General features: G+C 35.4%; 1 protein-coding gene, 1 non-coding gene and 1 pseudogene across 6 annotated transcripts in view; 1 reads left to right on the plus strand and 2 right to left on the minus strand.

Moving 5' to 3' along the window:
* Nucleotides 1–25,614, plus strand: part of CSNK1G1 (casein kinase 1 gamma 1) — a 154,933-nt gene that overhangs the window by 56,734 nt on the left and 72,585 nt on the right. For all 5 annotated transcript variants that reach the window (XM_033108343.1, XM_033108345.1, XM_033108346.1 and 2 more), the window contains exon 2: nt 3,014–3,413. In XM_033108343.1, coding sequence (XP_032964234.1) covers nt 3,233–3,413 — 181 coding nt within the window. In that variant the 5' untranslated portion in view covers nt 3,014–3,232. The remainder of the gene's footprint in view (nt 1–3,013; nt 3,414–25,614) is intronic.
* Nucleotides 14,582–14,688, minus strand: LOC117024370 (U6 spliceosomal RNA). The gene has a single exon (XR_004423439.1). It is a non-coding gene; the product is annotated as a U6 spliceosomal RNA (small nuclear RNA).
* Nucleotides 24,591–24,912, minus strand: LOC117023506 (cytochrome c-like; annotated as a pseudogene).

The following is a 25,614-nucleotide window of genomic DNA, read 5'->3' on the forward strand; positions in this document are numbered from 1 at the left end:
GTATATAATCTGTCTTTTACTGCTATCCTTGAAAGCAATTTTCTAAAAATAAGGTTAAAGTATAACTTACCTTGGGTATTCTAGTTGATCTGGTTGTTGAGCTAACTTCTTCATATGTTATCTGCTAGTAACTGTAAATAAACCATTTAATATCCTTGTGAAATGGAAATCCTAACTAGGTCTTAGTACTATTGAATTTAAGTGAAATAATACTAGCTTCTCGCTAGAGGAATTCTAGTTCTTAGGGTAAATTAGGGTTCTCTTTTATTGTTTGGTATAAAATATTTGGTTGTGTCACTGGGAATCTGTTTTCTGTTAAGCAAGATTATCGTAGTTATTGTTTGGTATGTATTAAGTACCAATTATATGCAAGAAATTTAAGGAGATGTGACAAAATCTCTAACTTCAAAGGCTTGTAATCAAATTGAATATTAGAGTACATACCAGTATAACCTGGTATGTGGCAGGTGACAAATGAGTGGTGTAGATAGTGGTGCTCTTCACGTGTTAATGATAAATTGGTTATTAAAGGTTTCACACAGGATGTAGGATATGAGTCAGGCCTGTATAAGACAGAAGAGTTAAGACGCCATTCTAGGTGTATGGGCTAAGAATGGATGTTTCTTGTGTTTGTGAAGTAGCTTTTTAAAACACGAATTTAAATGAGGAGTTGATATTGGAGGCACTCAAATAACAAGCTAAAGAGTTTGTAATTGGGAAGTAGAAAATAGTTTTGAGCAGTGGGTGATAAAGAAATAGGATTTTAAAAATTTCTAGTGTTCAGTTAGTTTCTTAAATGAGAACTGCCACATAAAGTGGTATTGAATATTATTCATCTTTCATAATTATGGATTAGACTGCTAATGTCCCATGCATAGATTAGAAAATTGTTACCTTAAAATGTGTGTTTTTGCTATGTTTTTGTAGTTATTTCTGGTCTACAATCAGGTGTTAAAATCATCCTTTTCCCAGCTGAAAGCAATTTTTGGCATTTGGCTTTCTGCAGTTTTCTAGCCTTGCAAGTACTGTACGTTTGTTTGTTTTTTTTGTTCTAATTTTATTGGGGAATATTGGGAAACAGTGTGTTTCTCCAGGGCCCATCAGCTCCAAGTAGTTGTCCTTCAATCTAGTTGCAGGGGGTGCAGCCCACATCCATGCAGGAATTGAACCGGCCACCCTGTTGTTCAGAGCTCGCGCTCTAACCAACTGAGCCATCCGGCCGCCCCTGTATGTTTTTATTAATGCATACATCCAAGTATACATGGATAATGATTACTCCACTTAATGTTATGTGAGTCTAAGTGTAATGGAGAAAGTTAGTGACATGCATTATAAAAATAACCATCATCTCTTAGAAAAACGTAATGAACACAAATAAAAAAGGTGGAGAGTAATAGACAAAGTTTCCAAATCTTATAAATGAGACTATTATATGAGTAATTATTTATGAAGATTTGGGAGTTAGTTGAATGCTCAATATTGTCGGGATAAGTTAAGACACATACTTTTCCTGACCTCAAAAAAGCATAAGGGAAGAAAGTATAGCCTGACAGTTTCTCACACATAGACATCCTCGCGCCAGTTAAGATGAGATCATCTAAATAAAACGTCTTAAATTCTATTTCCCTTTTCTTACTAGTATTGTTTGAGGAAGCTTTGGTAAACAACAGATAATCACAGACTATTTGATATAATTGGAGATACGAGAAAGAAAGAGGAGAAATATAAATTCATAATGTTGCCCATGTAGGAAATCTAGTAATTGCTGACCTTTTCTCATTGCCCTGATTTTTTTCTTAACAGAATATACATTATGAATGTACATACATTGTTTTCTGAATTCAGAGAAACATATTTTGTTGATGATTATTTTCATGGAAGCCTATCGTCATTATACAGTTTTAATAATGCAAAGGAAACAGACAGAAAAAATGAAAATAAACAGTTTATTTTAACTACCATAAGGAAATAAACATTATATTTTTGGATCATGTGCCCATTTGTACAGTCAGCTAACAGGTTTGTGTCTGTCCCTGTACTAGGGAACTGAAAGTGTCCATAAGAAGTTGACAGTCTAGACAGTACTAGCTTTATTGTATACATTCAGTAAGAACCAAGTCGCTGTTCTAATTCTTTTCCTTAAAATTTTAAGGAAAATATTTAATGAAAGGGGCACATAAGTATGTGTTCAGTATGTGATTGGTGATAATTTTTTTTTTTAATTGATACTCACCTGGATTATCAAAACTAGTGTCAAAATGATCTCATTGTAAACTTTTGTCTTGGGCTTAGTCATGAATTGGGGCACCGGAGAATTCCTGTAGGGAATGAGTTTAGTTTAAGATTCCTTGTTTCTCAGCCTTATTTTCACTTTGGGATTATGCACAGGATCTGCTTCAGGCACTCTGTCTTTGTATACTCGGTCCACAATGAAAACTAGATCAAAAGTTGAGCTTTCCAAAGCTTTAGTCTAGGACTGCTTAGTACCCCTCAAGTTTCGCAAAGTCCTTCATAGAACTAGTCTGTGTCAATCAATAACTTGTCTTGGATTGTGTCATTGCTGTCAGTGCTTGATAAATAGTGGGGATGGAGGAGAGGGTTGAGTGTTAGCCTCATTTCTGCTAGGTTCTGTCCAAATTGAAAGGAGGAGCTTTTCATTGTCCTCAGTTTATTTCACTAGGCTTAACTCCATCGTATCTTTCTCTTAGCCAGTAACAAAAAGCCAACGAATTGCTTTCTTTTGGGTCATATGTACAGTACTAGAGGAGAGCATTTCCTATTAAAGGTTTGTGTGTACTTTAGTAACCATGGTCTGCAGCCTACTGAGCTTATGTTACCAGATGAGTAACTAGTCCAGATGGCTAAACTGTTGGAGGATATAAAGCCAAAACCCACTTCAGGAAGTGATCCACTTTGCTGATTTTTGGATAAGGTCCATTGTAATTAGTGGTAACTTTCTCAGTTTGTTTTTAAAATTAATTTTTAACTGTGTGTTTTCTTGATTTTTACCTAGGTGACAAAATACCCTATGCTTGAGACCTACAGTCTACATGTCCTACAAGAACTAATCAGTGCTTTTTCATCTCCTGGAGATACATTAGAAACATAAATATGGTGCCAAAAGAACTCCTTTCCTGTCTCTGACTACACTTTCTTTGGACATACTTTTGTATTGACGTGAGATACACAGACTGAGGCTGCTCATTGTGGAGAGACTCTGTCGTGTAGGATCATGGACCATCCTAATAGGGAGAAGGATGAAAGACAACGGACAACGAAACCCATGGCACAAAGGAGTACACACTGTTCCCGACCGTCTGGCACCTCGACATCCTCTGGGGTTCTTATGGTGGGACCCAACTTCAGGGTTGGCAAGAAGATAGGGTGTGGGAACTTCGGAGAGCTCAGATTAGGTAAGAACTGGGTTATATCAGTGGCTTTCACTAACAGCAGCAGCTGTAATAAGCTATGATGTGTTTCAAGACGAGGTTTATATTTTTATGGGAAATTCTCTTTAAAGAAGACCTGTTTTAAAAGAACTAAAGAATTTTTTGAATGAGACTATAGTCATTATTAGTTACAATTGTTACCCAAGGTTCATATCTATGTATGTGTAGGTTTTTAAATTTTCCACCAATTCTGAGATTTTTATGATGTAGAGAGATCTGCATACAGATATCACTACATGGAGATTCTGACTTAGTTGGTCTGAGAGGTAGAGTCCTAAATTCAGTCTTTTTTTTTTTTTTTTAAATTCTGTCTTTTTAACATTCCCTGGTACTCCAGAAGCTGCTAGTCCGTGAACCACACTTTGAGAAGGGAGAAAGGCCTTGTTTTAATTCAAACTCTGCCCTAGATAAGGAAGGAGTAAATTCTCATTCATTAATACTCCGATTTAGTCTGCAAGGTTCTACATCCTGTTTCCAGAGGCTTTCCAATTCATATTATGTTTGCATTTCTTCCTGAAGTCCCAGCATGGGGATTGAGCTAGAACTTCAGGGAGAAATTATGTAATTTTAATTTCCCAACCAAGAAAATGGATTTTTTTATTTCAAGTATAAATTTATGAGTGAGATGGTGAATAATGACAAAATTGACTAGTTTGAAGACATGATATTGGGAAGATGGTACATTGGGTAGTTATAAGCTTTTTTATGGCCATCCCTAGGTGAATGGGGAAGAAAAATGAAAGAGCTTATAAATGTATAAAGGTGGACATCAGCTTGAGGAATGTGAAGAGGTCCCCTTTTAGGCTAAAGTTTTTTCTTTTTTCCTCATCAACGTTGAGGCTATAGATTATTATGAAGACCCATTGTTGGAGACTTTGGCCCATGGGGGAATGGGAGTGTAGGAGCATAAGATGGTTATTGCTTGTTACCTCTGCTACTTCTGATGATTTTGCAAAAGCAGATGGATAAAGTCTTAATTTTTGATTCCCCCATAGAGAGATTCAGGGAAACATCGCTACACTAGCCAGAGATCACTGGGTGCAGAATTGAATTTAGGGTTGCTGAGAATGAATTTATTTTTACTGATCGAAGCCTGGCAGCCTGGAATTTTAACACCTGACTATGATAATGAAAGGTTCTTTATATTTAGTGATGTGTTCACGTCTGGGTTAACAAAACCAGAGAATACTGAGAATAGGAGTAAGATGTGTAATTTCACACTGCTTGAGTTCCTAGTAACTACTTAATTGCTTAGCAGCTAGTTTGGTGAATATTCATTTATGTAATGAATTAACTTTGCTCTAACATCACAATAGTACTTGAATTAAATAGATTATGACATAAATATCTACAAAATTACTGCTGTGAGGCAGTTTAAAATGCATATAAATTCATGTATTCTCAAAACATCATAAAATTGTTTAATTTTTATGAAGTTGAAGAAAATCCTTGGTCAATGAAAACTGGAAACTGTTTTATTCAGTTACTTACGTCTAGATTTGTCTTATATGATCTTTAAGTTTATATGAGAATGGAAGAAATCCATTCAGTGAAAAGGATAAATTTGTAGCCCATGTAGATTTTCAGAATAGTAAAGTATTGTGTTTTATTTCCATAAATTTAGGATAATTTTTTTAGTTCTTATTTTGACTTGCCTTATAGTCAGTAGAAAAAAACTTGTATTTCTTTTAGAATGGTTTTATTCTTAATGTGCTTATCAGATTTACATTAGCCCTGGGGCCATATTGTTACAGCATTCTACCTAGGAATACTTACCCTGTTGCCCCGAAAATAAGACCTAGCCGGACAATCAGCTCTAATGTGTCTTTTGGAGCAAAAATTAATGTAAGACCCGGTATTATATTATATTATATTATATTTATTATATTATATTATATTATATTATATTATATTATATTATATTATATTATATTATATTCCCGGTCTTATAGTAAAATAAGACCGGGTCTTATAGTAAAATAAGACCGGGTCTTATATTAATTTTTGCTCCAAAAGACGCATTAGAGCTGATTGTCCAGCTAGGTCTTATTTTCGGGGATACACGATATTATCAACAGAAACCAGAAAAGGTACTTTCAGAATCATTTGACATCTTTTTCACAAGAGGGTGTGCTTTGTACCCCATTCCAGTGTTCTCTTGCTCTGATATTCATAAGTAGAAGATTGTGCAGACAATGAAAGATGTAAACTAGGAAATTGCAAACTGAAGGCAGGGGTAGATAGGCCTCCACCAAGGCTGCCACCTACAGGGTCATGCTTTCTTCCCCAAACTCATTTCTTTCTCTAGCTACACTGTCTCTTCTGTCCCTCAAACAGCCAAGTGCTTTTCTGCCGCAGAGCTTTTATACTTAACAGTTCCTTCTGCTTGCAGAATTTCTTCCCCAAAATTTTGCTTAGCTGATTGCTTCTCATTTTTTAGGCCTCAGCTTTTTTTATGTTACCATCTCAGAAAAACCTGTGACTTATCCTCCACCTTCATTTTAAAATAGAATATTTCTCCCCAGCCACATTTTAGCCCATGAAACTGCTTTATTTTATTCATCGCATTATCACTGTCAGAAACGATTTTATATATTTGTGTACCTGTTAATTGTCTCTCCTTACTTGAATATAAGCCCCTTGGAGGATAGGGATTCTATCTGTATTATTTTCTGTTGTTATTTGTGGGATGGATGGATAAATAGCCAGATGAATAGGAAGAGGGGAGAAAAAAACATGGGCTCCTTTGGGCTCCTGATATGTGGGGGTGCTGGTAGGTAGTGGCCTTAATGTTTAGGCAGACCCCTGGATTCCAGACAGAACCAAAAAAGTAATGTAATGATTAGTACAATTTGGTTCTCTGAAAATCTGTTTCCACCCAATCATCCATTTAACAAACTGTTCTTAAATAGTTACTATCTTGCTAGACTTTGGGGAAGATACAAAGAATAAGAAAATGTAGTTTCTGTCCTTAATCTCACAGTCTAGTGTTAGAGAGAAAGAGAAAAATTGTAATATAAAGTGATACGTATTATAATAGATTGTGTAAAAACTACATTGACTGAGAAGATTACTGAAGGTATCAGAGAGGAAGTGTTATTTGATTAAGAGGAGGACAGGACTTCATTGGTGGGCACAGGAAGAAGGGCTCTCCAGCTGTGGGATGCACAAGCACTAGGTATTGTGAACACGCTCAGCGTTTGATCAGAGCAGCAACTATTATAGTTCTACATGGCTGGGTTAGGGGTGTGAAGTGAAAGAAAGTAATAGATGAGGCTATTAGGTTGGGACCAGATTGTGAAGTAGTTGTATAGTATTAAAGCATTTGGACTTTTTCTTATAGGCAGTGGAGTAGAATCATCAAGAATTTTGCAACAGAAAAGTGACATCATCTGGTTTGTATTCTAGAAGGATATTTCACTTAGTTACATGGTTAAATCACATAGGATAGATTGACATCTTGTGGATTTTGCTCTAATTGTAGTATTTGTCTCATTGTGTTATGTTCCTCCATCTCTCTACCTCCAGGGACGCTTGATGGTAGTACTTTGCTTTATTAATCTTTGTGTTCTTAACTCCTTTTGCTGTATGTGGCATATAATGGATACTTAAGAATGTTTGTTTGACTTTATATAGTCCAAGTCAGAAATGGCCAGGCTTGCCTTAGCTCTGAAAATGGCAGTGAGATGGGAAGAAAGGGATAAATTAGGGAGAAATTTCAGAAGTAGACTATAGGCAGGACTTGAGGGGAAGAGGTCAGAGATGACTGAGTTTGCCAACTCAGGGAGATCACCTTTAATGGAGATTGGAAACACAGCGTAGCAGTGGGGAAGACAGGTAGAATTTGTGAATATATATTAATAGATTTTGAGGAGTTGCAGCACATATGCAGAAACATGAATCTGAGACTGAGAAAAGTTGAGGCTTGAGATAGGGATTAAGAATTCATCACCAAATAGGTGTTAATGAACGTGCAGTTGTGGATGACGAGGTGATGCTCTGTGGAGCCTGTCTGCCTGGGAGAAACAGGGTCTTGTGAGGGATGCTCGATGAGGAAGCTCTGCAGGGGAGAGAGGGTGAAAAGTCAAAAGAGAAGAGTTTCTAGAACGGGTGGGCTATTAAGCAAAGCCTCGTGCCCTAAGGTTAATAAGCAGGAGAGAAACACTTATGGTCTTTGATTTTTCACTTCTGTTTATTTATTTCTGAGATTTTTCTTTCCCCCCCTCCCGTTTGTTCTTTTAAATTTTGTAATCAGAAAAAAAGCAATAAACAAAAAGCACAAAAATGTCCTTTATAGGAAAGTATTAAAAAAGAAAATAACACGCTTATTACTAAAAATTCTTTTAAATTCTACTTGAGAAGTGTTGCCAAAGATATCCACTAATTTTCTTTAATTATCCAGAATTTAAAATGTATATCAGGATATAGTTTAGAAATACAATTAAATTGTACTTAAACCCACTTTTATGTAATTTAATATAGCATGCACTTCTTATTTCAACTTAAATATAGATCGTTTATTTTTAACGTCTGTAGTTACTTAATAATTCATTTAACTAGTCTTTATACATTATACATATAAATTGTTTCTGTTTTTTAATATGAATAATACTATACTGAACATCCTGTAGTCCAAAGTTGGCTGGTTATTTTATTTTATTAGGATAAATTCTGGAAGTGTACTTTCTGAGTCAAAGGATATACATATTTGCAATTTTGTTATACACTGTCAATTTGCCCTCCAGAAAGATGGTTTCCACTTACTGTGAGTGGGGAGTGGGGAGGCTTATTTCCTTTCCTCTTCACAAACCTTGACTATTATCAGGAATCTTTTCATCTGTGCTAGTGTGACAGCGGGAAATGGTAACTTGTTGAATGTGTATGTGTTCATGGGTGAAGTTAAACATCTTTGCACATTTATATGTCTTCTGTTAAGCGTTGCTTCTTTGTGGGCTTTCTCTATTTTTTAATGAGCAAATTCTTTCTATGGAGTCTTACCTGTGTATATTGCCTCAATAGAAAGGAATTTTGAGTATTTAAGAAAGGAAGATTGATGAAGGGTGATCATGGATAAAAGGTAGGCGAACACAATGAACTGGAAACAGATCTGCAGGTTGTTTTTTATTAATTGAGAAACATGGGACATATTTTGAGGATTTTTTTTTAAGTTTTGAATTTTCTGCTGAAATGGGCCTGGAAAAAATTGTGTAAACATTAAGATACAAATGATTCTATTTCTCCAGAATTAAGACAGTATATACCCCTAGTCTACAAACAATGGCTTTTTTCCCTTTGTTGCAAGAATAAGTAAATAGATTATTTTTTCCCCACATCTAATGGGTAGGTACTTGTGTTTAATAATCTTCATATTATCCCTGTGAAATCGATATTATTAGAGAATGTTTTCGTTTACAAAGAAGAAAGTGGAGGCGTGAAGATTTGACTTTTTGCTTTTTTCCCTCTTTGGTATCTGGTGAAATATGCAAAAGTGCATTAGCACAGAAGGATGTTTCTGGCACAGGTAAATTGGTGAAGGGTAGCAACTTGTCCTGTGACACATTCCTCCCTGGCTGCTAAAATAAGACCCTTATTTTTATGACTAAAGTAGGGTATATATGATAATTTCTGTGCATATCCTTTACCTGAACTACTTAACTGTCACTACCGACCTTAAATTAGAATTTATAACTAAAGCTCCTGTCAGCCAGTTCTGTTTTTGGCAGTTGTGATCATTAACAGTTTACAGATACATATCAGTTGGTTTCATATTATGTCCCATAAAGTCTTGGAGCCCCTATTTCCCTTTCTTAACAGAAAGGGAAAGAGAAAGTGAGCTGGCAGGACTCTCTGTTACCTATATATTGAGTTCTCAGTAACATTTTGTTTGAAAGATACGGTTCTGCTACATTAAAATTTTTTGAAAATCATTCATCTGAATAGATACAGGCTTACAATAAAACATGAAATGTAACTGTATGTTCCCTAGTTGAAAGTGAAGTCATTATAAAATTAAATGTTACTTTATTCATGGGGTCTTAGCATCTTGAACAAATGGAACTGTATATTAGCCAAAACCCAAGCCATCCAACAAAACAGAAAAACATATTTTGTGCTTTATAAGATTGTTAAGATTTTTCTATAAATTTGGAAATTTTTAGTGTCTGTAGATGGAACAAGCTAAAACAAATTTTAGTAGTTATGTCATGACTCTCTTCCCCCAGTGGTTAAAAGTAAGAGTCCTGGAGTCAGATTGCTTTTCCAGGTTTCATGTTTTTTCCTGTCAGGTGAGAGTAATAGTATCTACCTTACAGATTTGTTATGAACATATAATTCAGATAATGTATAAAATCACCTAAGACAGTGGTTGATATATAGTGAGCACATGGTTATTTATATAATATAAAACGTTAGAAATTTTGTTTTAATTTTTCCCAACTTTGTACAAAGAATGTTTTCAAAATTTTACAAAAAGGTAAAAAAGTAAAAAGAATATGATGATTATATCCATAATATATTATTACCAGTTAATATTTTGTCCCACGTGCTTTATCTCTTCAGAGAGGTGTATATGTGTACATTTGTGTGTAGACCTGACAAAATATATTCCCCGCCCCCTGCAAGTGGTGTTTTTATGTTCTCGCTTCACAGGCATGTAAAAGATCATATTACTTGTTTTGGTTCCACAGTTTGGTGTAGAGTGGTTCAATTTAAAATTATGACTCCAGAAATAATGTATTTTAACTTCCTTGGAGAAAAACCATAAATCTATATACAATTCTTGTTCCTAGTAGTGTCACAGTGTAAATTTCTTTTGGAAACTTGATTCTATTTTAACTCAAGCACAATTTGTTGAGGTTAAACAACTTTAACAGATCTTGAGAAAGAATTCTTTCTGTCAATAGCATAATCTTAAAAATGATAGGAATAAACAGTTTTAACCACATTTGTTGATGCACAGTCTGTGTCATGTTCATATGGTAATTTTAGAAGTGCCATAGATATGGTACTTGCAGGGTTAAGCATTGAGATCTTGGCTAGTTAATGAGGAGAATTTAACAGTAAAGTTTCCAGGATTGCTAAACCGATTTGGAATTGTTGAGGAGGACTACAAAACTAGGATGATTATGGATTTGATTATGAAAAGAGTTTAGAATCCGTATTTACATGATATCATCATACATCCTAAGGAGAAAACTGTCTGAACTTATGGTTATATTTTTCAATAAAAGGTAAAGCTCTTATTAGAGGAAGGGGAGCTCACTGCCATCCACAAGATGTAGATCACGCTCATTTTCCTGAGTTGGGGTTACTAGGGCAAGAAAATGCTATAGATATATATTTTTTTATAATTTAATTTTTATGAAAATAACCAGGTGACATAGATTTTAAAGCCCTGATCCCTGCAAGCAAGCATTTCAACTCTTTAAATGTCTGCCTAGATACCTTTTTTCTAGACATTACTAATTTTTTCAATATTAAATATTGTTTATTGGTTTTTTCCTCATACATGCTATCCCCAATTACATACATCTACTCCTTGACTTATGGTGGGGTATGTCCCAGTAAACCCGTTGTAAGTTGAAAATACCATAAGTTGAAAATGCATTTGATCCATCTAACCTACTCAGCTTCATAGCTTAGCCTAGCCTGTTGAACACGCTCAGAAGGCTTACATTAGCCCACACTTAGGCACAATCATCTAACACAGTGAGCACCCTGTGGAGTGTTGGTTGTTTACCCTCGTGGTCATGTGGCCGACTGGGAGCTGCAGCTCACCGCCGTGGCCCAGCATCCCAAGGAGTATGGTACCACATATTACGCGCCTGGGAAAAGATCGAAATTCAAACTATCGTTTCTACTGCATGCTTATCGGTTTCGCACCTCTGTAAAGTTGAAAAATCATGAGTCGAGCCATTTAAGTTGGGGGTCGTCTGTACATACATTCCCTACATTTTTCCAGTATACTTATGTCATACTTTTTAGTTAAGCCATTTTTCTACATGTACAGTATAATGGTTGTGGAAATAGTTCACAGCTGAGCCAAGAAAGCATTATTATTGTGTTTCCTTTCTAGTACATCCCTAGCCCTCCTCCAGATAAAAATTACTGATACTTGATTTTTTTAAAATTCTCTTTGTTATCTACTTACACTTTATTAATTTTTCTTCTCAAGTTTACAACAAAGTTATAAATTTTCTGTCAGTATCATTAGGTACTCTTAACATTTAGGTTTCTCAGGTCTGCTAAGTCTGTCTTTTACCACTTGTCTCTTCACTTACCGTCCAAAATGTTGTATCTCTTGTCTGCTGTTTCCTTACCTATTTCATTTGTCCTTGTCTGTTTCTTTTGTCATTTCAGTGGGGTTTTGGAAAGTAATAGGGCTAAATGCTTAATTTTATCTGCCATATTAAACCAGATGTCTCAATGTACGTATTACGGTATATATATTTTTATTCAGCAAAGCATTGATTTGACAGACTTTTGTGATATCCTAGTAACATGAATAAAAATATAAGCCGGCGGATAGAAATTAAGTAGATTTGTAGTTCTTTGAAACACCTTTACCAGGGAGAATTAGTTAATGGATCACTATCATCACTGATGCTGAACATAGAGTTCTGATTTTGGTTCCATTTAGTTCAACTGTGAATTGGATGGAGACCTTTGAAGGACATATAGTAGCCCCCGCCCCCTTTTCTGCAGGGGATATAAAGACTCCCAGTGGATGCCTGATACTTTGGATAATACCAAATCCTATATATACACCATTTTTTCCTATACTGCATATCTAGGGTAAAGTTTAATTTCTAAATTAGGCATGGCAAGAGATTAATAATAATAACTAACAATCAAATAGAACAATTATAACAATATACTGTAATAAAATTTTTGAATATATGCCTTAGTAAGTAAAATAAGGGTTACTTGAAACTATGCATTGTGATACCGCTAGTCTCATCTCTCATAAGCGAGATGACTACGAAGTAACTAACAGGCGGGTAGCATACATACCACGGATACACTAGACAAAGAGATGATTCATGTCCAGGGCTGGACAGAGCAGGACAGCTTGAAATTTCATCATTAACTCAGAACAGCATGCAATTTAAAACTTATTAATTATTTATTTCTTGAATTTTCCATTTAATATTTTCAGACCGCGGTTGACCACAGGTAACTGAAACCGCAGAAAGTGAAACTGCAGATAAGGGGGATTACTGTCCTAATGAAATCCTCACATAATACAATGGTTAAAGTGGGGCAGCGCATACATTGACTGGTTAACATAATCAAGATTCAGCATTATCTTAAATAAGCAGTAAGTTGAACAAAAAACCAGACCATGGTTGAAGAACCGTACTATACAATTTCAGGTCTGACAACTAGATTAGCAAGAGTTACATGAAAAAGATGGCCTTGAGTTTATTTAGTATGACGCAAGAGAGGGACCTGGCTCCCAGAAATCTCATGGTAACTTACACTGATTTAATAGATATAGATCATCCAAATCAATAAAAGTAATAGTTACTTAAGTTTTAGACCTGTAAGGAACTTTGGCATTATCTAGTCCAGCCTTCATCATTTTAAAGATGAGAGAAATTAGAAATTAAATGACTTGGGTTAAAGTGTAATAAACTACTTACCATCAAGTTGGAACTAGAGCCTAGATCAGAGACATCCCAAACAGATAATAAATACCTAATTCCAAAGTTGATCGTCAGTGGCATTAAACATAATTACCTATTCCCAGGAAAAGAAATATAAAGTATAAAATGATAGCCAGTGATTCTTTCTTTAAGTAACACTATCTGGTTTCTATGATGGACTAGCTTTAATCTTCAGGGATTTTCTAGGAGGTGAGGAACAAAAGCATTAGCTAATTAATAATTAATATTTTTTATTTTGCAAAGCATATATTTTGAAATTTAGAGGAAAATTGGAGGATATTGTGAAGTGGAGGAAATTATAAACAGTGTATCTTATTCAACCCGTAGCTTTTTATTTGAATAAGACAGTGGGAAATGCGGCTAGAGATGTGAGCAGAGTCTGTTCTTGATTAGCTTTGGGCCATGATGTGAATTTTGGACTTTATTCTGTAGGCAATAAAAAATCTTGGAAGGAATTACATGGCATTTCCCTACCCAGAACATAAATTCATTAGAATTTCTGATGTGTCCTCTTTACCCCCAAAAGGTGTAATTTTTCTGTATTGTTAAAAATACATGGCAATCTTTTTTACCCAGTGGTGCTGATATCTAAAGAATAATAGTGGGAGTTTCTCTAGTTTGTCTGGATGGTAAAAAGCTTAAACAGTAAATGCTTTGTGAGTTCAAGTAATGCTAAATGTCTCTTTGATTAAAGGGGTCTCTTCTAGTTAGTTTAGGCTTTTATACTGTGAAACTAGAAATTAATATGCCTTTTTGAGATTGCAGTGCTACTTTATTCTACTTATCTTTATTTTATAAACTACTTCAGAGATGGATTAATCTAAATAATAATTAGATTGTTTGAATTTGAACATCCAGACTATAGAGAGGTTAAGGATAATTCCAATTCTTGAAGCTTGTTTTGTTTGGGATTTTTTTGTTTGTTGGTTGGTTTGTTTTGGTAGACAGAATTGTCACATCACAGAAAATTAGAGCAGTCTTTGTTCAGTTGTGTACACATATGTATATACATATACACACGTATATATGTACTTGTATTAATATAAACAAAGTTGGGTATGCTTTGAGATTCTGCTTTCTTATTTACTAAATTGCTATATGATTTTCATAAGTTAAATGTTTTCATTCTGTTTCTTCAAGCGGATTACCACAACTGTTACCATATAATTGGCCTTCCAGTTACTACTACCTTTTATTATTATAATAAATTAATAACACAGTAGACATTTACATGAAGGTAGTTATCAGAAATATAACATATCATCTTCATAGCTTACTAAATAAATTAGTTTTATTATATATGTATGGGCAGGAAATTTATACCATTACAAAAAATTTTTTCTTCTGATGAGGACTTACAAGATTTACTCTCAGCAACTTTCAAATATGTAATACAGTATTATTATCTATAGTCATCATGCTGTACATCCCCATGACTTATTTATTTTATAACTAGAAGTTTGTAAAAATATGTAACGCTTCATGAATTTGCATGTCATTCGTGTGCAGAGGTCATGCTAATGTTCTCTGTATTATTCCAGTTTTAGTATATGTGCTGCCAAAGCAAGCACCACATACGCTCTTTATTAAACCTGAAACTTTAGAAACATTTCCATTGTAAATGATTTTGCTTTTAAACTTTTATTGAAGGAGTGTCATTCATCTGGCAGATACTATTACTTTTCTAATTAAAAGATATAATGTGCTTCTGGAAATGGAGCATGAAGGGCAAGGTCTTGAATCATTAGTATACAAAAGTCTGTTTTATCCAAAAATGAAATTAAGAAAACAGTTCCATTTATAGTAGTAGTATTGAAAAAGAATAAATCTCAAAAACAGAATAAATTTAATAAAATGAGTGTAGAAGTTATACTCTGAAAACTACAAAATATTGTTGAAGGAAATTAAAGACCTAAATACATGGAAAGACATTAACATTCACGGACCAGTCTTAATACTGTTAGGATGGTAGTACTCCTCAAATTGATCTACAGATTCAACACAATTCCTGTCAGAATCCCAGCTGGCTCTTGATAGAAATTCACAAGCTGATCCTAAAATTGATATGGAGTTGCAAGTGACCCAGAGAGCCAAAACAATATTGACAAAGAAGAACAAAGTTGGATGACTCACACTTTTTGATTTCAAAATTTACTACAAAGCAACAGTGATCAAGGCACTGTGCTACTGACATTAGATTAGACATATAAATCAATGGAAACGAATTGAGAAACCAGGTATCAGTCTGTGGTCCATTGCTTTTTCACTAGTGTGCCAGGGCCATTTAATGGGGAAAGAATAATTTTTCAACCAATAATGCTGGGACAGCTGGATAATCACATACAAAAGATTGAAGTTGAACCTTTACTTCATACTGTATAAAAAAAATTAATCACATCGATCAAAGAACTAAATGTAAGAGCCCAAACTATAAAACTCATAGACAACATATGGGTGAATCTTCATGCCCTCAGAGTTGGCAGTGGATTCTTAGGTATGACACCAAAAGTACAAACAACAAAAGAAACAAATCGATAAATTGGACTTCACAATAATAAAAAATTTTGTGCTGCAAAGGACACCATAAAGAAAGTAAAAACAAACAAACAAACACATAATGGGAACACTTTGCGAATTATGCCTAATAATGGACTAGTATTCAGAGTATGTAAAGAACTCTTACAACTCAACAATTAGTCTGACATTTAAGTTCACGAACTTGCCATTGTGCGCTTAACATTGTCAGCACTGTACAAACAGCTTGGTAAGGTTTCATAAACTTGGTATATCAGTGTCTCACAGCTGTGTTCGTATCAACGTGTGCTGGTGTTTTGCTGAGTGGCATTCATTATTGTTGCATGTTTTTGTATGCTGTTGTGAGAATGTCTGAGCTTGAATTAGAGCAACAAACAAATACTAAGTTCCTTGTTAAACTTGGCAAGAGTGGAAGTGAAACCAGGGACATGTTAGTCCGAGTTTATGGGGATAATGCCATGAAGAAAATGGCAGTGTACAAATGGATTAAACGTTTTTCTGAGGGGAGGGAACATGTCACTGATGAAGTGAGGTCAGGGTGGCCAGTAATGAGCAGCACTGACAAAAACATTGCAAAAATTCATCGAATTGTGCATCAAAGTTGTTGGCTGACTGTTAGAAGCATAGCAGACCAAGTAAACATCCCTAAAGGAACAGGAAAATCTTAACGGAAAATCTTGGCATGAGAAAGGTGTGCAAAAATGGTCCCACAGGAGCTCACCGATGAACAAAAGTAAAAGAGAGTCGAAGTTTGCCAAGACCTTTGGAGAGGCAAGACGATGTTTTGAGCCGTGTTATCACTGGTAATGAAACATGGGTGCACCAATATGACCCTGAAACAAAGCGTCAAAGTGCACAATGGAAGTCAGCCAATTCTCCACGACCAAAAAAGTTCCGTCAGTTCAAATCAAGAGTCAAAATGATGTTGCTAACCTTTTTTGATATCACAGGGATTATTTGTTATGAATTTATACCAACTGGACAAACAGTTAACCAAGTTTACTATTTGGATGTGCTGAAAAGCCTGTGTGAAAAAGACAAAAATGACCTGAACTTCTTGCCAACAATTCATGGTTCTTGCATCACAACAATGCACCAGCTCACACGGCACTGTCTGTGAGGGAGTTTTTAGCCAGTAAAGAATAACTGTATTGGAAGACCTTCCCTACTCATCTGATCTGGGCCTCAATGACTTCTTTCTTTACCCGAAGATAAAGGAAATGTTGATAGGAAGACATTTTGATGACATTCAGGACATCAAGGGTAATACGATAGCTCTGATGGCCATCCTAGAAAAAGAGTTTCAAAATTGCTTTGAAGGGTGGAATAGGCACTGTCATCACTGCATAGCTTCCTAAGGGGAGTACTTCGAAGGTGACCGTAGTGATATTCAGCAATGAGGTATGTAGCACTTTTTCTAGGATGTGTTTGAAAACTTAATTGTCAGACCATCTAAAAAGACGAATAACCCAATTTAAAAATGTGCAAAGGATTTGATAGACATTTCTCCAGAGGTGACATAGAGATGGCCCTTAAGCATTTGAAATGATGTGTCAGCCAAGCACAAAAGAATCAAACGACTTTGGCTTGAAATAAATGGCAAAAATTTGTTCAAGGGTCTTAGGGTTTGCAAGTCATAAACACAACTAGGCAACACCCAGAGTGTTCCAAAGAAGAAAGAAAAGCTAAGAGTTCTTATAGTAAAAAGTACATTATTGAGAAGAATCAGTGCTGCATTCTTAGCCTCAGGGTTTGTCCCAGATGGTAATCTTCCAGATGTCCGGTGGTTTGAATAATGGATGTCAGGCGGTCTGAACACATGAACATTCTTTCCTGAGTACTTCAGGGGATAATCAGAGGGTTATCTGTATAATATATCTATATCTCCAGGCATAACTTAAGTTCCCAGGCTACTTAAAGCAAGAGTAACATCATTTCCTTATGCTTCAGTCTACTTCATTTTAATAATTTAGCAGCTTGACTCTAGAGACTCCATTTGATTTTTTCACTTTTTCCTCATATTTTCGCCATCATTAGTAATTGGGGAAATGCAAATCAAAACCACAGTAAGGTACCATATCATACCGCCGAGGCTGACTAGAATCAAATAGATAATAACAGGTATTGACTGGTGAGGATGTGTAGTATAAGTCAGAGACCTCATATGCTGCTGAAGGGAATGTAGAATAGTGCAGCCACTTTGGAAAACAACCAGGCAGTTTCTGACAAGTTAAATTTAAGAGTTACCATTTGTGCCAGCAATTCCACTCTTAGGTATATACCCAAGAGAAACGAAAACATGTATTTACACAAAAGCTTGTACATGAATATTCATAGCATTTTTCATAGCTTAGAAGTGGAAGCAAGCCAAATGTCTATGACCTGATTAATAAAGAAAACGTGGTATTTTTTCACCTTAAAAGGTATGAAGATACGTGGTACAACAATTGATGTACATTACGCCGAGTGGAAAAAGCCAGTCACAAAAGACCACATATTATATGATTCCATTTATATGAAATATCCAGAATAGGCAAATCTGTTGAGACAGAAACAGATTAATGGTTGCTAAGGACTGGTGTTGGGAGTTGAGGGAGGGTCAGAAAGACTGTTAAATGGGTAATAATTAAAGAGTATGAGTTTTCAAGCAGATGGAAATAGTCTAAAATTCATTGTGGAGATGGTTGCACAACTCTGAGCATACTAAAACCCATGAATTTACAATGTAAATGGGTGAATTGTATGGTATGTGAATTATATCTCAAAAGCTTTTACTGAAATATGTAGGTTTAGTCAAAATTGATACACAGACTTGCTAATATAATTATGTAACTTCATACAGTATTATTGGACTTAAAGTTTGTGTAATCACTTGGTATTGGTTGAAATTATTTTTCCCACCTGTGAAGCTACATTTATAGTTAGACTTGGGAAAGTTTCAAGTTTCTTCACATTTGATATATTTTTAATTTTTCAATAAGTTATTGATTGGCAATAAAACTACTATATCATTTATGGTCAGTCTTAAATTATACATTGTCGATCATGGTTTTGTATCCTTATACACTGTTTCATAATCACTTGAATAACCATGAACAAGATCGTCTTACTTGGTTTTCCTTACAAGGTTTTTAAGCTAATGTATAAAAGGCAATACTTGAGTAGAGATGGTGCTGCTTTGATGTTTATTATTCTCCACAAGGCAAGATTTTTTTGACTTTGAATGAGAATCTGATGGCCGTAGGTTAACGTTTCTGTTCTAGCCACTAAAGCAGAAGTTTTACTAAAGAACACTGCATTGCCTAAAATTCTACAGATTAGAGTTTAGCAAGTCCATTAAATTGTTGCCATTAAATTGTTCAGATTTCAGTGATTTACTTTTGAAGTACAAACTGATTTTTTTGTTATATTTTGACGTGGTCTCTTCAAAGACCACATTCTCCCATTATAAATTGGTAGTGACTGTGCTCAAAATGACAATAGTTATTCTTACACCGAGAAGGTAGGTCTTAGAATTTTTTACTTTCCTAAAAATGGCATTTATGGGTCTGAAACGGATTGCGCAGATTCGTTTTTTTTAACTTTGTGGTAAAAAATACAACATAAAATTTACGGTTTTAACCAATTTAAGTGTACAATCAATAGGGTTAAGTATATTCATATTGTTGTAAAACAGATCTCCAGAACTTTTTCATTTTCCCCAGCTGAAATTGGGGAAGGTGAAACAACATCCTCTTTTCCCTCTCTCCCCAGGCCCAGTTAACCATAATTCTATGTTCCTTTCTGTGAATTTCACTAATTTAGATACCATATAAAAGTGGAATTATATAGTATTTGCCTTTTTGTCGTTGGCTTATTTTATTTATCGTAATAGCCCCAAGGTCCACGTACATTGTAGCATGTGACAGGATATCTTTCCTTTTTAAGGCTGAATAAAATTCCACTGTTATGTGTCACAATATTCCATTGTAAAATTCCATGTACATACCACATTCTGTTTATTCATCTGTCCTCCATTCATCCATTGATGGACATTTGGGTTGTTTCTACCTCTTGGCTATTATGAATGGAATTAACTTGGTAGCTTCTTAATGCTTAGCTTAAGCTACCAAGAGATTAGAGTTTTGATGTGGAGGAAGAGGCTGCAGTTCCGAAAGAAGATACAAATATGAGGAAAGGTGGACCTCAGTAGGATGACTACCTTTTTGGCCTAGTTGTCCTTGGAGGCTAATGAGAGTAATTTATGATATCAACTCAACTTATACTTACCAAAGAATTCTTCCTGAGAAGGATTGTCTCTTATGTTTCAACATGCTATTAGATGAAAAACAAAGTAGATTTGATAAGTTTATTGTCCTTACTCAGCATATGACCCCGAAATTCCACTCTAGGTTCATGCCCAAGAAAATGCACATATACCATGTTTCCTTGAAAATAAGACCTCACCGGAAAATAAGTCCTAGCATGATTTTTCAGGATGACATCCCCTGAACATAAGCTCGAGTGTGTCTTTTGGAGCAAAAATTAATAGAAGACCCGGTCTTATTTTGGGGGAAACACAGTATGTGTACCAAAAATATGTTCAAGAATGTTCATAGCAGAATATCTAAGTCATTATCTAATAAACATGAACTAGAGAGAACTAACCCCCCCAATTAAAAAACGTAAAAAATCATGCACTACTAATTCATACAACAAAATGGATGAATCTGAAACATAATGTTGAGCAAAAGAAGGTAGACACAAAAGAGTGGTTATTGTATGATTACATCCACAGATGTTCAAAATAAGCAAAACTAGTTTCTTGGCTATTGCAGTTAAAACAGATTAGTTGGGGGGGTGGGAGATGAGGGTAAGGGGGATCAAATATATGGTGATGGAAGGAGAACTGACTCTGGGTGGTGAACACACAATGTAATTTATAGATGATGTGATACAGAATTGCACACCTGAAATCTATGTAATTTTACTAACAATTGTCACCCCAATAAATTTAAAAAATAATTAAAAAACAAACAAAAAAACAGATTAGTTTGGGGGGTGGTAGATGAGGATTATTGATCGGGAAGAGGCACAAGAAAGCCTACTAGAGTGCTGAAAATATTCTCTCCCCAGATGGTTATTTGGGTATATGTACAGATATGTAAACATTCACTGAGCTGTACACTTCACATTTGTGCTCTTTACTTCATGTAAGTTATACCTTAACATAAAAGAGAAATTAATGATAAAAAATTTTAAAGATACATGATTTGTACAAGAGGATTAAAGTTTGATTTTCAGACGTCAGCAGTATGTGTTGGTGACCCTCACACAGCTTTCCCCCTGTTCTCAGGAGGAGCTGCTTCCTAATCACTGACTGTAAACAAAGCGGAAAAATTATGTGCACACTCTCTAGGAAATTGTCCAAATAATTGATAATAAAACAAGACGTAATTAAAAAAAGAAAGTACGTTAGCATAGCTTCTGTTGATGTAAGTACTTTCATTAGGGCAAAAAGTAACAGATGTAGGTGTATCACTGGGATCCGTGAAGGTTTTAGAGACTGTGGTTTCTCCAATTTGTACATTAGTCCAGTGTCTAATTTTACATGTAAGTGTTCTTCTCTACCTCCTATCACTTCAATAATCGCACCTGTATTTCCTCTTAAAACTTGAGTTATCGTCTAGAATGGAGGTCTATAGTCTTGGCAGGAAAGTATTAATAAAACAGACTGTGTTTGCCTTATGATCAACTTCAAGTCATTGTCATTCCATGGCTTTAGTTCTTGTAAAATCTATTGCTTTGCCTTGAACTTTGATCATAATTGTGTTTTTTCACTTTCCACCCTTTTACTTTTCAAAGGACCACTTGGACTTTCCTTCCTGAATTGCTGAAATGTCGGACAGGGACTGTAACCTTCCCCGTATCTGTGGATCTCCATCTGGTCTTCTGATTTTCCCCATTTATATCGTAGAGGTCTCCAAATAACAAGGAATCCATCTGCTCTAAAAGGATACTTCAGATCTTTTAGATGTCTGTAATGAACTATCTACTGATTTGCTTTAAAATTGGGTGAGGTTTTTGGGGGAATCATATAACTTTGAAATTTTGCATAGTAAAATTTTAAAGGACACTTCAGTATTTTTCTGCTGCAGGGTATCATTCTTTTTGGGGTGATTTATTTTAATTTTTCTCACCACTATAATATAGAAGGTTTTACACATTTGCCTAAAACATAGGCCTCTATAAGTACTTCTCAGGCTCCCCCTCTTGAAATGGGGTGTGAGTCTTTCTTTGACCCCATTAATAAGTGACATCCCCCACCCTCTACTCAGTCTCACTCCAGACTTTAAGCTGCTAGAAAAACCCTCATTTTTCTTGCTAACAGATTGATCAGAATATCATAGTTAATAGTTAGGAAAGTCATAAAAGCTAGGCCAATCACTGACCTAAGCTTTTTATTCCAAAACGAGATAATTGAAACTGCTTTTCAGAAAGTTTTTATTGATGGCTTTTATTTATTTATTTTTTTACCATGATCCACACTAAAAAATAAATATTGTGATCAAATACATACACTAATATGTGTGTACCTGAAGCAAAAGTTTCATGAAATAACACCCTTTCTAAACACGAGGTACTCTATTTTTTATCATATACTATTTTTCTTTAAAGATCATGTTGGTTAAGACCCACTGAATTTATTTCGCACTCTGTTAATGGATCATGTCCTACAAATTCCAAAACACTTTAAATTGTCGAAAACAGATACATCTTACGGATTTAGCATGTTAATAGTAAACATGCACTATACCATTACCAGTGGTGTTAAGGAAGGTTTAATAAGATTTTTTACAATAAACTACTTACTGACATTAATAAGTAATCCCTTCAGAAAACGTGGCACAAAAAGAAATTATCCTTGCTGTTAACTGCTAACCATTTGGAAAATGTCTGCATAGTATACTAATATACCAGTAGAATCAGGCCAGTAAAAAGGAGGAAGACCTCTGGCGTTTTTCTTCAACGTTCTCGTGCCCTTTATTATCCTCTTACCCCTACACACCCTGCCCACTGAGAGATGCCCGCGTGGTGGAGGCAGTAGGCCAGCCTATCCTTTTTGCCCTAAGTAGACACGGTAACCAATCCGAATTACTTAAAAGTGGTTTCTTGGCTTAACTCCTAATTGCTTTAATCAAGTCCTTTGGCTGGATTTTTTTTTTTTTTTTTTACAAGTTCTAGGTAGTAATTTATAAATGCACTACTTTCACTTTAGGGCAAGAAAATGTGACAGCTGGAAATCTAACTAAAACTGGAAATCTGAGGCTGTTCCTTTATCAGGAACTGATATGTTCCTTTATCAGTGTGACTGAGAGCTAAGACCTGCTGTTTCCTTGAAATAAGGCTGTGCCTGATGAAGCTTACAGTAAATGTTGTGTCTGTAGGTGACTTACGGAAACAGGAAGTCTTCAAGCAGTGAGTTTTATGGGCAGCATCACCTCCAGGACTGCTGCTTCAAAAGGGCTGAGTTTAAATGTAAAGTTCCAAAAACGACTATGTAATGCAGTTTCTTTTCCATTAACAATACAAGAACCTATAGCCAGGAAGTGAGTTTGGGAACCATTGTGGATTTTGTGCCACAGATACTAAAAGCTTTGAGTGCTTGGCATTGTGCCATCTCACTGATGGCATTTTCTGTCCATTAAACTGCCTGCCTTCCTCAAACAGTTACTGATATATTACATATATCAGTATACATATATTCATATATATCAGTATTTAGCCGAGACAGTCATTCATTTTAAATGGGCAGGATTTTAACTCTCTATCTTTGTAATTAAATCCTTCCAGAGCCAAATGTTTGAGTACTGTATGTCACTGAGGAGAGTGGCTGAGTGATTGTCTAGCTTTCCACACGGTTGCGTTTTATGTTGGCCTATTCAGTCTTAATGATGCCCCCTGGCAAAGGAATTCATTCGAGTGCTCAAGAGAGGGCTCAAGAGAATGATCTAGCCACCTCCAGTGCCTCTTAGGAGTAAGGATAATTGTTTTGTAAGAGGGTGACATGTGTTCAGTTCTTTTGGTGCCCCTAGAGGAAATAAGCAAAGACAAGCAAGCTAGCATTTTGTGATGTATCAGCCATCATGTTTGGTGTTACACAGGCTGTCTCATTTATTACATTCTTTTATACAGATATGAAAATTGAAGGTGAGGGCCATTTCATCATTTGTCTATTACTTTTAGATGTAGTGAGAACTTGGAGGAAGGCATCATGGTGGAGTGGAAGGATCGTTGTCTACTCTCCTGATTCTTTTCTCCATTAGTTAAGAGCATCATTTTTTTTTAAGTGTTAAATATTTTTTTATTTGTATTATACATAAACCAAACTAAAATGCCTTTCGTTACATAAAAGGCAACGGTTTAGATACATGGGATTTTAATTAAATTGGCATAGTTAGGACCAAAAAGGTCAAGTGGGTACCTCCACCTTATTTTCAGCCCTTGCCTTTTAACAGGCTAATGAACACTTGAAACAGAATTGAGTCTGGCTGTTTTATAAGACAGCGAAGGGACTTCCTCAGTATGTAACATATTAATAAAATCAGTTATACAAATCTAAATATAAAACTCCATTTCAAAACTCCTGTATATTTGAAGATGGCATTTACCATCTCTGTGAAAAGTTGAACATGACTCATCACATCCCATCATAGTTTTAGAAGGGGGAAAACAGTAATAGGACTTGCTGACCTGAAATTACCATCACGTTCAAAAGCTGATCATATCCATTTAACCACAAGCCAATCTTACTTAAATTAGGACCGCCCAAAAGAAATGTAATATCAGCCATTCATGACCTGAATTCTGGTATATGAGATCAATTTAAATATGGTATACATAAAAAAAGTGTCACGAGACATTTCTGTATTGTAATAAATAAGGCAGTGGCCAACTATTATTCCTTAGTTGCGTTTTTGAGATACGCTATCAAGGCTGCCCTTTCTGCAGTCTTCTTAATGCCAGCGAAGATCATTTTTGTTACAGGGATGTACTTCTTGGGATTCTCCAAATACTCCATCAAGGTGTCATCTCCCCAAGTGATACCTTTGTTCTTGTTGGCATCCGTGTAAGAAAATCCAGGGGCCTGCTCAGTCTTTCGCCCAAACAGACAGACCATGGAGATTTGGCCCAGTCTTGTGCTTGCCTTCCTTTTCCACAGTATGGCACTGGGCACACTTCTGCACAAAAATCTTCTTGCCCTTCTCAACATCACCCATTTTTTCTTTTTTTCCAAAAAAGTTTTTATTTTTTTCTACCACATAATCATTGATTAAAAAAAGATAATACAGATGAGGAGAATGCCTGAGAAATAACTAAAAAACGTTTACCCTTCCAAGCATTTAAGGTATACTTTTGTAATTTAATTTCTTTCAATTCTTTTATGATTTTTTTTTACACTTTTTTTTTATTTTATTTTATTTTATTTTTTTATTAGCTTCAGGTGCACAAGACAACGTAATACTTAGACGTTTATCATTTATATCCCTCACACTGTGTGAACCCCCCTCCCCCATCCACTATCCCTCTGATATCACACAGAGCCGTTACATTTCCACTGTCTCTTCCTAATGCTGTACTCCGCTTCTTGTAAGTATACACATATACATATATATATAAAATTATAGTTGGCATTCATTATTGTTCAGCTTCAGGTGTGCAGTGCAGTGATCAGGCATCTACATCATCCCTGAGGTGGTCTCCCTAACGAGACAAATGTCCATCGGATACCCTACAAAATCTTTACAACATTATTGATTACATTCCCCAAATTGATTTTCAAAACCCCGTGGCCATCTTGTGGTTACTGACTGCTTTCTAATCCCCTCACCTTCCCCCTTATCCCCACCCCCCCCATCTAGCAACCCTCAGTTTTTCCTCTATGTCTCCAAAACTGTTTCTCATTAGTTCATTCACTTATT

The sequence above is a fragment of the Rhinolophus ferrumequinum genome, chromosome 6 (assembly GCF_004115265.2).
Source record: "Rhinolophus ferrumequinum isolate MPI-CBG mRhiFer1 chromosome 6, mRhiFer1_v1.p, whole genome shotgun sequence".
NCBI lineage: Eukaryota > Metazoa > Chordata > Mammalia > Chiroptera > Rhinolophidae > Rhinolophus > Rhinolophus ferrumequinum.